General features: G+C 32.4%; 1 protein-coding gene across 1 annotated transcript; it reads right to left on the reverse strand.

Annotated features, from left to right (window-relative positions):
- Nucleotides 1-1,234: 1,234 nt before the first annotated feature.
- On the reverse strand, nucleotides 1,235-5,209 carry LOC134697467 (serine/threonine-protein phosphatase 6 regulatory ankyrin repeat subunit A-like). Its single transcript, XM_063559748.1, has one exon. The coding sequence runs from the start codon at nucleotides 5,207-5,209 to the stop codon at nucleotides 1,235-1,237; it is 3,975 nt and encodes a 1,324-aa protein (XP_063415818.1).
- Nucleotides 5,210-13,521: the final 8,312 nt, after the last annotated feature.

Genomic DNA, 13,521 nt, shown 5'->3' on the forward strand with positions numbered 1-13,521 from the left:
CTTCTGGCGTACTAAATATTAATCCTGTTACTTTTGATAACTATTTACACCACTGGGTCGATGCCACTGCTGGTGAACATTTCGTCCCCGAGGGTATCACAAGCCCAGTAGTCAACACTTCGGTGTTGACATGAATATTTTTATACATTTCATGTTTATAAAACTTCGAATTTTCGAAAAACTAAGGATGTCTTATCCCAGGCATAGATAACCTTAGCCGTATTTGGCACAACTTTTTGGAATTTCGGTTCCTCAATGCTCTTCAACTTTGTACGTGTTTGGCTGTATAAATAGTTTTATATGATATGAGCGTCACTGATGAGTCTTATGTAGACGAAACGTGCGTCTGGCGTACTAAATTATTATCCTGATACTTTTGATAACTATTGAATGGGTCATTGCTCAAAGTAAAGTTGTTTTGTTTTGCCTATTTTCTAATATTTTAAGAAATAGCAATAGGTCAACTATATCTGTTGTGTGGAATGCTTGTATATTCATATTTCATATTTTATCTTGAAAACTATTACAGTTAGAGAAAATTTTGAGACAGTAAAACAGCCAGACCAATTTACAAAAATGTCAACTTGGCATAAATCGTTCAATGACCCAAACTAGAAGATATTGCTTTCAAATGATGTTGTTTATCATTTGCTTCTGAAAAGGCTATGTGTAACTAAAGCTGACAGAAATAATTTTTCCTCTTATAGTTGCTGTATTTCCTTCGATTTGTGACACTTATTTATTTTCACTTAATCCATTTATGACTATTGAACACTGGTATATACTACCGATGCCCTTATTTTTGGCTAGTTTTAAACGTCTATGTTATTTGTAGAGGTCGGATGATGGTGTTTGATTAGTTTTATTTGACTGTCCAATATAGCTGGTGATTCATGTCATCCTTCTTGTGTATCACTAGAATTAATCACGTGAGTGCTTATGTTTGGATTAAATGCAGTTAAAACGGTATAACATATTGTGTCTGTTAACGGTAGCGAACGTTAATGTCTGGTGCCATTTTGAAGCAAATTAGTAATTGCTTGAAATGTGCTTGCTAGGACATCAACATTATCAGTTTATTCCACTGAAACTGCAATAATTTTGATAAGAGCATTATTGTAAATTATGAATCGTTAAAATGTTGATTAAAATATAATTTTTAAAACACAAATTACATCCATTCCTGTTACAACTATATATACTACACTCATTGTATCTCTAGTTAGGTTCTAAATTACATTACAGTACATTTTTTCTGTTTGCGTCTATATAATTTTAGAAGTTTAACACAATCATTATTACCATCTCGTTTCAACAACTTTAGGAGTTTTCTCCCGTTCTTGTCAGTATGATTTATGTCAGCTCCTTTATTAATTAGTAACTCAATAGAACTCTCTTTATCAATGTTGAATTGAATTTGGCACACCTTTTGTAGAGCAAAGTTAACGTCAGCGCCATTTAAAATCAGAAAATCAATTATACTTTCTAGTTCCGACCACAAATACCGATTATTTCTAATGTTTTCCTGTCTGATAAAACATGCCCAGGTCAGTGGACTCCATTCAATCGGATCAATTTTGTTCACATCAGCACCACATTCTACTAAAAAACTGGTTGACTCCATGTTAAATTGTTTGAATGCCCATTTAAATGTCTCCCCAGTATCTGCTCCGTTATATATAAGTAATTCTGCGAGACGCTGATACTTATAGGTACATGCTATTATCAAAGGTGTGTCTCCAGCCTCATCATGTTGATTGATATCTACGTGTTTTTCAATTAGTAGTTGCATTATTTCAAAATGTCCCATTCTTGATGCCTGATATAGCGTTTCTGACAAATCTTCCTTTCTGCATTTTCCAATTAATTTTTTACAAAAAGCAGAACCTTCTTTAATGTAGCCATTTTTAAGTGATTTGAAAATGTTTGCTTTACCAATTTTTAATACGAGCTGAAATATTTCGTCAGTTGAATACGAGCAAGCTATCATTAAGGGGGTGCAACCTTTTCCATCGCAAATATTGATGTCAAATTCAAACTTAAGAATTGTTTTGACAGCATTCGAGTCATGAGAACAGCAGGAATGACAAAGCACTTCATTCAAATTTACACCGAACCGAATGAGTAACTTTTGTGTTCGTTTGTCGTTTCTGCTACATGAGTCAATAAAGAGATCATTCAAACCTCCACCTACTTTAATTAAAGAAATTGCTAGATTATTCTCTCCTAATTTGACAGCAGTAGACAGATCGTTAGCAACAAAAGATCCGCGATCCACTAATAACTCGACAACGGCTTTGTTTCTTAACTTGCACGCCCTCATTAAAGGCGTCCACGTCTTTTCATCTTGATGATGAATATCAGCACCATTAGAAAGCAATGTGTCAACTATGTTTTCATCTCCATATTCACATGCAATAGTCAGAAATCGATCGATATTTGTAGTGTGTCTCTGAATCAAGCAGTTTGTATCTTCGTTCGTTTGATGGCAATTTTGCTTTTCAAAATCAATTAAAGATTGGATAATTTCCAGATCCTTTTTTTTTATTGCTTCGATGAACTCTTTTAAAGGACCTACATTTTTGTTAAAGAATAATTCAATAATGAATTCTTTATCGTCATGAAATACCATCTGTAGGATCGATTTTCCATCTGAGGAAATATGGTATACATTTGCCCCATTTTCAATTAGCACTGCAGCTATTTTGATGAAATTGTTTTTGCAAGACCACATTAATGGTGACCAACCATCTTTATCTGGTTGATCAACATTGGCTCCTTTACTAAGTAGGACTTTGACTATCTCAAGTGCATCTTTGTTATATTTAGAGTCACTTTTATTGACGTAAGAATTGGTGTAAACTCCTGTGTCGATGCATAACGCAGTTGTTCTGTTAATAACACCTTTACACACAATCAAAAGTGCTGTTTCGTCGTTCTTATTGCTTACATTTAAATCAGGTCCGTGATCCACTAAAAACGTTGTGAGGTTGTAATTATTACTTAGGCAGCATGCCATCAATGGAGTCCAACCTTCATTGTCAGTTTTATTGAAACATGCATGGTTCTTGATAAGAGTGCTTGCCAAAATGAGCTGGCCTTGAGAACACAATTCAATCAAGGGAGTTACTCCATAGGCATCTTGACGGTCAATATTGACGTTGCTATTAATCAAAACATCAACTACACAAATATGTCCTTCTGTACACGCCAGCATAAACGCTGTTCGACCAAATGTGTCTTGAATGTTTGTATTAACCCCTTTTGTAAGTAAAAGTCTTACGATGTCTAGTTTACCACCTTTACAAGCTATCATAAACGATGTCAAGCCTTCATTATTAGCCTGGTTTATATTAGCACCATTTAAGATGAGAATATCTACAATATTGGTTAGCCCATAAAAACATGTCCACATCAATGAGGTCCACGCATGGTTATCACCTTTATTTAGATTTGCACCTTTATAAATTAACAAATCAAGCATAGTATCATCAGAACGCTTACGGGACCACATTACCGGTGTTCTTCCTTCGTAATCAGATCTGTTTATATCGGCGCCATTAATTAAAAGTAATTCAGCAATTCTTTTGTTACCAGTCGAACAGGTCCACATTAATGGAGTTGGACCTTTGTTTGTTCTTTTATTTAAGTCTGACCCTTTTTTGATGAGCAGCTCCACTGCAGATTCATGTTTACCTATGCATGCCATAGTCATTGGAGTATGGCCACTTTCATCACGATGATTGACATCTGCTCCTCTGGAAATCATCAACTCTACCAAATGACAGTGACCAGAAGAAGCTGCCGCATTCAAAGGATGAAAACTATGATCAAAATCATTTCCTGTACTATCTAATATAAATTCCGCTAAATCTAAGTAACCTTTACAGCATACAACATATAAGGATGTAACTGGATCAGTAACATCATCGCGTGCTTCATCTTTGATTAAAAATAGCTTATCTAGTTCGAGCTGAGGATTTTCTTGGAGAAAATTAATAAATTTTGATCTGTAGCTTCTAAATTGCATTTGTTTGTTACAGAAAACATCATATATTCTTCCATGTGATATGTCATTTATAATCCTAAAGAAATATAGTGTTTCGTTATCTTTTTCTATTATAACAGAAAACGTATCATGAATTTCATTCAAAGATGATATATATGTATGATCTCTTATTATTTCACTATCACAATATGAAATCACCTCTCTTTGCAAGTGCTTTCCAAAGTAGTAAATTAAAAATTCAAATACACTATCATGAATGCAATGGTAATTATGTTCTGTCTTTAACATATAAGTATTTAATAAGCAATCATATTGTCGAAATATTAGACTGGTTGGCGTCTCTAGGTTGAGTTCACAAAGATCGAGAATTGTTTGCAGATCATTTCGTGAAAGCTTATTATGAGTACCATATATTTCTGTTTTGTCAACACCTTTGTCATCAATTACGTCATTACCAACTTTGTTTATACCAAAACGGAGATATTTTTCATATCTCATATCTGCCTTCCTTATACACCCATTTAAAAGAACACATACCAACAATGCACAATACTTCAACTTGTCTTCCTCTCTCATGGCAGATATTTCTTGTTCGAAAATGTCGAACGGATTATTAAAGAACCTCAATGGGTCAGTTATTGGGCGTGTAGTATATTGCTGACACATTAAAGGAAAATGATCCATCTGTCCTATATGATGTTGGATTTTTTGGAAAACATCTGGAGGTAAATATTTCAACGCAATATTTTTCTTTTCCTCCACAGAAATACGATGAATTCCGATGGATAAATTACATGCATTTTTAATGAAAACTTTTAATTTTCTGAAGCTAGGATTTTGAAAGACAGAAGACCGATTTGATGTCAAAATTTTGATATCACCTGAACTAAGAATAGTCAATTCTTCTGATAAATATTTTTGCCACTCTCTGACATCGTTTTGATGTATTGTATATTTCCCACAAAAGTCGTCGACTACAAAAACTATCTTTTTCCCCTTTCTGAAATGCATTGGGATCTCGGAAGGATTGCGACAGGGGACAATAATGTAGTCTTTCGTATCTCGAAGTTTTAACGCAACATGATGAATTGTAACAGATTTACCAACGCCAGCTAATCCTGTGACTGTTATACTGTTCTTTGTTTGTAGTTGATCACTTATATAATTAACTGCTGAGGTTGGAACAAAACACTTATCCATATCTTCCCAACTGGAAATTTCTTCTTGGTGCAAATCTAAACATGATATATAAATACTTCATTAGAAAACAGCATTAGTCAGTTCACAAAGTTAATTAACTCAAAATTAATAAAGTTTTAAAAAGTCAAACTCGAATAATGGAACAAGGCTATGCATGAAGGAGATTACTTACTTAGTTCGAAGTGATTTTTAAATTCTAATAAAATCTGATTAAATTTAAATTTAACTTTTTACGAAAATTCTATATCCACAAAATTATCGAAATCAAACTTTATATTCACTAGGCCATACATGCATTTTGCCTTTACTTATTCAGATTTTTCATACCCACTCTAACGGTGAAATCAAAATGGAAGTGCTAACAAACATTTTGATATTTATAAACAATAGATGCACAGAAAATGACAACACAGGTATAACATACTTACAATAATTATCTATTTTTACAACTTCTAATGGCAGCTGGTTTTCCAAACTTTTTGGTTTTGTTTTGTTAGAAACAAACCTCGAATGATATGTAAAAATTGTTGATGTTTCGGAGGACAGTCTTTGCTTGACTTGACATCAACAATAACATTTGACAGGATATTGTGAAACGTCTTGTAGCAAAATACAATTATCAGTATTAACCTCTATTATAATATTTACCATAACATGGACACTCTGTTGTTAGCTTCTTGGATTTTAACTTGTCACAATGTATTTTCAAAGCAGGACTGAATCGTACCACTGCCTACAAAATATATTTTTCAAAATAGAGTTTTCTTACATTTCGACGAAAGGTACGAACAAACGTAAATTGAGCATGTATTTCTTTCCCACGATAACGTTAGAATCATGTGTAACGGCAAATCGTCATTCTGTACTGAGCCAAATATATTTTAGTAATTTCATGATAATAAAGCAAAAAAAAAAAACAACAGTTTTTAATATCTGAGAATAAAGCTTAAGACAAATAGTTTAAAATACACCTACGTCCAATACGTCACTAACAAACTACCATTTCACACATTTGCGCGTTAATTTTTGGAGCATGCTTTTCTTCGAAAATAAACATAAAAAATTGTGATGTAGCTTTTTTCATTTATTTTAAGATGAAGGGTTAAAAAGAAGATGTTGCGACACGTGCATGAAACAAATGCAAAACGGAACAAAAACCACCTATCCCGGAAATTTAAATGGTCGTTCCTGTCAACTAGCATTATCTTCAGTTAGTGCTAGATGGACGGACTAATTTGATAAGATTCATTTAAACCTTGTCAATTTGTTTAAAATAAGTGATGCATTTAGCATTCACAGAACACGACCGAACCTGTGAAATGCAATGTCAATCCTTAGGAATCAATTAACGCAACTACACACATCCTCACATACAACTGAGGAAGTAACCGACTTAAAACAGATTTTCGTCTACAACAACGTATATAGAGTTCTATAGTTCACACTGTTTATCAAACTTTAAACGCTTAATTTATAAAAAAAATCTGAGCAATAAGTTGTTTTGAAATAGCGGAAATTTTGCATCAACTAGTGTCTCTCTTTTTCTTACATATAATAGACAAATTCCACAATATTAGGCTAGGAATATGCCTGACGGGTAAAGACACGCCAGGTTCACTTAAATCCTGAATCCTCCCTAAGTTCCAACTGTAGCTGAACTAATTATGGATCTGATTTTGTTCATTTACAAGACTTTTGTATTTAATGTTTGACCATCTAAATGATTAAGTGAGCTTTGATATAGTTGAGCACATATTTTAGTTTACCTGGCCCGAAGGGCCAAGTGAGCTTTTACCATCACTTTGCGTCCGGCGTCTGTCGTCGTCGTCTTCCGTCGTCGTTAACTTTTACAAAAATCTTCTCCTCTGAAACTACTGGGACAAATTAAATCAAACTTGGCCACAATCATCATTGGGGTATCTTGTTTAAAAATTGTGTCCGGTGATCCGGTCAACCAACAAAGATGGCCGCGATGGCTAAAAATAAAACATAGGGGTAAAATGCAGTTTCTGGCTTATAACGCACAAACCAAAGCATTTAGAGCAAATTTGACATGGGGTTAAAATGTTTATCAGGTCAATCGAAAAACCTGTTGCTGGTGTACTGCCCCTGAATTGGTAATTTAAAGAAAATTTAGCTGTTTTTGGTTATTGTCTTGAATAATATTATAGATAGAGATAAACAGTAAACAGCAATAATGTTCAGCAAAGTAAGATTTACAAATAAGTCAACACGCCCGAAATGGTAAGTTGACTCTTTTAGGAGTTATTGCCCTTTATAGTCAATTTTTAACATTTTTTCGTAAATCTTAGTTAATTTTTATACAAATCTTCTCCTAAGAAACTACTAGGCCAAATTAAACCAAACTTGGCCACAATCATCATTGGGGTATCTAAATCTAATGTATTAATATCTGTGGCATACGATACAGTTTTGATTTATTTATTTATACAACAAATGCATAGAAGCTATAATTTAAATGTTCAACTAGTCAGTTATTACAAATTGTACCCTTATGTACGTGAGTACTTTCAGAGAAAATTGGAGCAGAAATTTTAAACATTCACTAAAATGTCGTTTTTTTGCACATTATTTCTATTCACAGAGAAAGACATACTTACTTTTTTTTAAAGATAAACACAAGCGGATTTTGTTAAAATATTTTGAAAATCATTATTACATTAGTATGATCTAAATGGGTTTAACAATTCTTTGAAAAATTATAATTTGTTGATTTTTTTATTTTTTCGCGTTATATTTATGCAATCTTAACACAAATTCAGATAAGACTTTTTCATAAAACTTGATACATATAATCTCCATACATAGTCAAAGCATGTATTGTATTTTAAGCTTGGCCTTCGTTAAATTTAATTTGACTGTCGCAAATATCTGTTTACATTGCTCGTCGCTGGGCAAACCTAACATCCGATAGTGAAATAAACGTTTTACGAAGGCTTTATCAAAGAATATTGCCAATAGACATTTTTCATAATTTAGGATAAAAAGTAGATTCATTACGATCCGTCTAAAAATGTTTCTTACAACCGGATGTTTCTACTTAAGTGCATCCATTTGAACAGACACAACATCAGATGTCACCAATTTTTTTTTAAACTAGCTGAGCACTGTAAAGTGTTTATTGATAAATGTTTGTTTGCCTGCGACTAGAGATAATAAAACTTGGAATAAAAGTAATTTTTGTTTTGATGTTTGGCTAGTTGCCATAATGATTGATGGATAGTAAAAGGTGTAATAATTCCAATTTTTTTTTGAAATTGTTAACAGCGCAACCCAAAAACCGGACGTTTGAGGTTTGTAAATAGGTTACTTTTTTAATTTTCCGTGTATTTTTGTTGTTCGTGGATTTGTGATATGCACTTTCGTAATTTGTACATTTTTGACATGTTTGTTTGTTATCCGAATTTGTATATTATCAATTTTCCTTTTCTGTGTATTTAAAATTAAATTCATATTCTTGAAAAAAATATTTAAATAGACACGAAGGTGACGTTTATAGAGCGTCAGCATTTGTTTGTCAGATTGGTGTTATGATCGTTGTATTACATGTCATGACGACAGATTGCATCGCTGTCGAAACATTCGATGATGGATTAAACAGCCTAAACAATCTCGGCCTAAGAGAAACATGTAATTCAAAATTGAGTATGAAAATGGGGAATATGTCGGAGACAATAACTCGACAAAAGAGCAGACAATATCTTAAAATAGCGAAATAAACTTGTAATAATCAAATATTTCTGGTAAGTAATAATGAAATATGTTGAAGAGATCAAAGAAGGAGCTATTGACCCCTGATCTTGATTGATTTGTAAATTATTGATTGATTGATTCTTTGTTATCTAAATACTGACTGAAGTATTTATATAAGGTCTAATTCTCATAAAAAAAATGTAATCAAGGTTTCAATATTTTCCTCTGAAATTTTCTCAAAAATAGACTATCTGGATTATATAACATTTGTGTTTCAATTTCATTTTTTAGAACTGACAACATGTTCACAAATTTAGTTCTCTTTCTGATAAATAAAAACATTAATAAATCACAAAACAAATCATTGTTATGACATGATTAAGTGGATTATATTCAATATCTTCAATTTTATATCCAAGCACAAGATTTCAGGTTCATCTTACGAAAGTTTCTGAACACTATTTAATCACTTAAGTGTCTATTTCAATTGATTCGATTAGTTTATGTGAAAGATTTTAACTGGTTTAGTCATTAAAAACGCTTTGATCCAAGCTTAAATATAAAATAATTCAAATATGCCAAAATACGTCACTTTTCAGATGATTTTAGTCACCAATGAAAGATGCCGCATCCGTGTTCATCCTCAACCTTTAATTATATGTTTCGTATTATCATCAAATACAACTTACATTTCAATATTATGAATGAACACGAATGCGGCCACTATCATTTTAGACGGAAACCGTCTAGAAATTAACCAAAATGCCAAAATTTTATTGGTCTCTTGTGGAAAGTAGTCTCATTGGCAATCATACCACATCTCCTTTTTATAATAAGATTAAAATGTTCAAAATTTGGATAAAGCAACTTTATGCTCAGGACAGACACTGGTGACGTTTTATAAAGTCGGAGTGGCAGCTGCAAGCTTTTAATATCGAATTAGTTGGGGGAAAATATATCCCATATGCAGGTGAAATTGATATGTTACTGCTGAAGTTGAGGGAATTAATGATTTTATTATTATAATCTCCTCGTTTGTTATAGATTCAGGACATGAGATGACCACTTATATCAAAAGAAAAATAGCAAAAATACAGAGCTGCAAGAAAAATGTTTAAAACGTAAAGTTCTTCATCAAATGGTTATTTAAAAATTCTAACACATCAAACGAATGGATAAGAACAATCATATTCCTGACTTGGTACATGCATTTCCTCATGTAGACATCGATCAGTGTATGAATATAGCTACACTATTTTCTATGCTGTTGTTTGTATACTGGTGTTTGCATTTTGGTCTATTTTTACTTATTAGTTAAAAGATTAGTTTAGTATCATTTGTCCTTCATTTAAAAAAAAAACACTTGACAGAAAAAAAAACCAAAGGTTACAAATCATGATTGCCACAATATTCGGATGTTTAACTTAGATATCATGAAAAGATAAGCATGAAATCAAAGGCTAAGTTTGTTTTAATCTTGAATTGACATTTCAATATTTGTAGCCTTGGGATTGCCTCATAATGATATCAAATACAGTTTTTCGTAATCATGAAGTTATTTCTTTAACTTCAAATAATGGAGGCAAATTAAACTTATCAGTAAATGTATCATGAAGGTCGGATGTGAACTCAACTTATTCAAAACTGAAAGGTTCAACTGATATAGTTTAAAACTAACCTTTCTTAAATTGTCCGTTTTTGTATAAATAAACTAAGGTTAAAACATCCACGGGCAAAGTTGACTAAAGATAGATTTAAGGTCCTTTTTTCTCTTATAATTCTTTAACTGTTTTGATTCTTATAATTTTTTGGCTTTTAAATATTCGGTAGGAGACGATTATCGAAAAATATTCGTGTTCATTTGTTACATAGATGTATAGGGATGCATTATGACAAACTCATGATGGCGTAAGTAAAAATGTCGAAGGGATGGTTTCAACTTTACCACTTGGAACCGTTGGCTTCATATCTTTTGTCTAAGTAGCGATCCTCTATCAGGAAAACCATTGCAGAAAACGAAAGCTCTGGAAAATCTATTATTACTGGAAATGATAAATAACTATTATGCATACCCTGCTTCTTCTTTTTATTCATCACCAGCCATGTGAATTCACGACCAGTCAAAATTAAGGCAACAGAAGTATACCGCTATTTAAAAGTCATAAATCGATTGAGAGAAAACAAATCCGGGTTACCAACTTAAACAAAAGGAAACACATCAGCTATATTGAAGAATAGGACATAATCAGTAAAAATAAAAATAAAAAAATCAGACGGCTTATACTAGTATTGATAGATCGAAGATCGCGAATACATGTCGCTTATGAATTGATTAACTGACATATTGAATTGGCGAACTAATTATTTATATAGTGAACTTAAAAATATTAAGTGTACACTTCAGTCGTCCTCCTTCAAACCTCTGTTGAAGTAGTATTTCTTATAAAGAAAATTGCGTTTAGTGTGAATATCCACGAGCATAACGTATGAACTCAGATATGGATGGTAATTATGATTAGATCTTCAATAACCTGTTGTGCTTGAAATTATGTTTGGAAAAGCATTACATCTATGCATGCCATCCAAAACCTTTTTTTATTCTACATGAAAGGATATTATGGAGACTTTATTATGCATGTCATGCCCTCATTTTAAGTTCGATTGGAGAGAAGCATTCTACATATCTATCAAACTTTGCATTTTCACTGAGAGGAAATCATATTCGCCCTAATCTAAATTTAAAGAATATTGATAGCTTCTATAAATTTATTCTGAGGTAAAACCTTACCGCTGTTAAATCGGACCATATGTCATTATAGTCGTGTGTTGTAAGTTTGCTATTATGGAATAACAAATTCCGGTACCATTTGATTCTTGCTATATCTCCTCCTTCGTTTGTCTCCTGAATTTGAGGAAGCACGTTAAAGCCATTTACAGGAGGTACAATGTTTGTAAGGTTCCGCAAAAGACACACCATTAGTGTGATGTCAAAGTTTTCCGACACTGGTGCTCCTATTTAAGAAACAAGAAAAGTTGACATGTAAAAAAATGGACAATGAGCCTATAGTGCAGCTTAAATAATAACAGTTGTTACCTTGACTCGGGCAGAATGGCTTGAGAAGGATTGCATTGCAATATTTCTTGACGAATTAACAAGTTTTGTAATTGCACTTTTACTAAAAGCAGGACGAAAGATATCAGAGGGACAGTCAAACTCATCAATTGAAAATAAACTGACAACACCATGGCTAAAAATGAAAAAAAGACTAACAGACAAACAATAGTACACATGACACTACATAGTAAACTAAAGAATTAGCAACACGAACCCCAGATAGTATAAAAGTTTACCACGATCTTCAATTTTATAATAGCAATACAAAATATTTCTAAATTCCAATTGAGTCAGAAATTGTGATGCAGGAATGCAATTCACTAATAAGAATTTTCTTGAACGTTCTTGAAAATCTGACGTCACATTAAATTACCCTCAAATCGAAGAGCATTGTTTGGTTATGCCTATATAATCGACGTCCATTGTCTTTGGTTTTCTAATCTACGTCCAATTTTTGGCTTCTCCGATCGACGTTTATTTTGGACACAAAATAGCAAATTGAACTTTACCGATATCAACTGAAACCTTTGACTTTTAAACATATTATATGTGACAAATAAAATCTATTTAAAAAAAATGTTAAAACAAATATATTACCTAATAGTCAAGTATGTAAAAAGTTTGTGATATATTTTTTTTTAAATTTTAGAGACTACATAGAAATAAGGAGATGTGATAGGTTTACAAATGGGACAACTAATACTATCCACCGAAATTCAAATAAAGTGAATGTGAGAAATTATAGCTTGATTATATAGGCGAATGTGTGGCTTTAATATGGTAAAAAAAAACATACCGTAAAGTCGACTATAAAAGGCCACGACATGAATAATGTAAACAATTCAAATTAGAAACAATCGGTCTTCTTTATTACAAATTAATTCCGAATAATAAAAATATGACAGACATAAATCAACGAAAACCACTGGACAACAGGTACTTACAAAATGTGACGAGGTTAAACATGTTAGCACCTAACCCTCCCCTAACATGGAACAGTGGTGTAACTGCACAACGTAAAATAATATTGCAAATTTCCTGCGGATGTGTTTCATTCCAGGTGTAAACATAGTCCGAATTATAATACTCTCAAAACAATTGCTTCTTTCTTGTGTGTATTGCTGAAGACTGACTAATGCACTCTAAATTTCGTTTTTATTTTGTCGTTGGGTTGCTTTCTCATTAATTTTCACTTACAACTATGTCATTCATTAATATAGCAGTAGAGATTTCCAATAAAATGACTTTACTCGACATAACCGACCTAACTCAACATATTTCGTCCTAATGCATTGAAGCATGACGGAGGGGAGCATACACTGCATGCATGTTTTGCTCTTTGAACACGCATTGTTGCTTGAATATGCCTTCAGTAAAAATCAACCACAACTATTTTGTTTTACTCTTTAAATATTTTGTCATTAAACTTTGAATGATTTTATTAACATAAATACTATAATGGAACAAGTACATTACCAACTTG

The sequence above is a fragment of the Mytilus trossulus genome, chromosome 14 (genome assembly GCF_036588685.1).
Source record: "Mytilus trossulus isolate FHL-02 chromosome 14, PNRI_Mtr1.1.1.hap1, whole genome shotgun sequence".
In the NCBI taxonomy this organism is placed as follows: Eukaryota; Metazoa; Mollusca; class Bivalvia; order Mytilida; family Mytilidae; genus Mytilus; species Mytilus trossulus.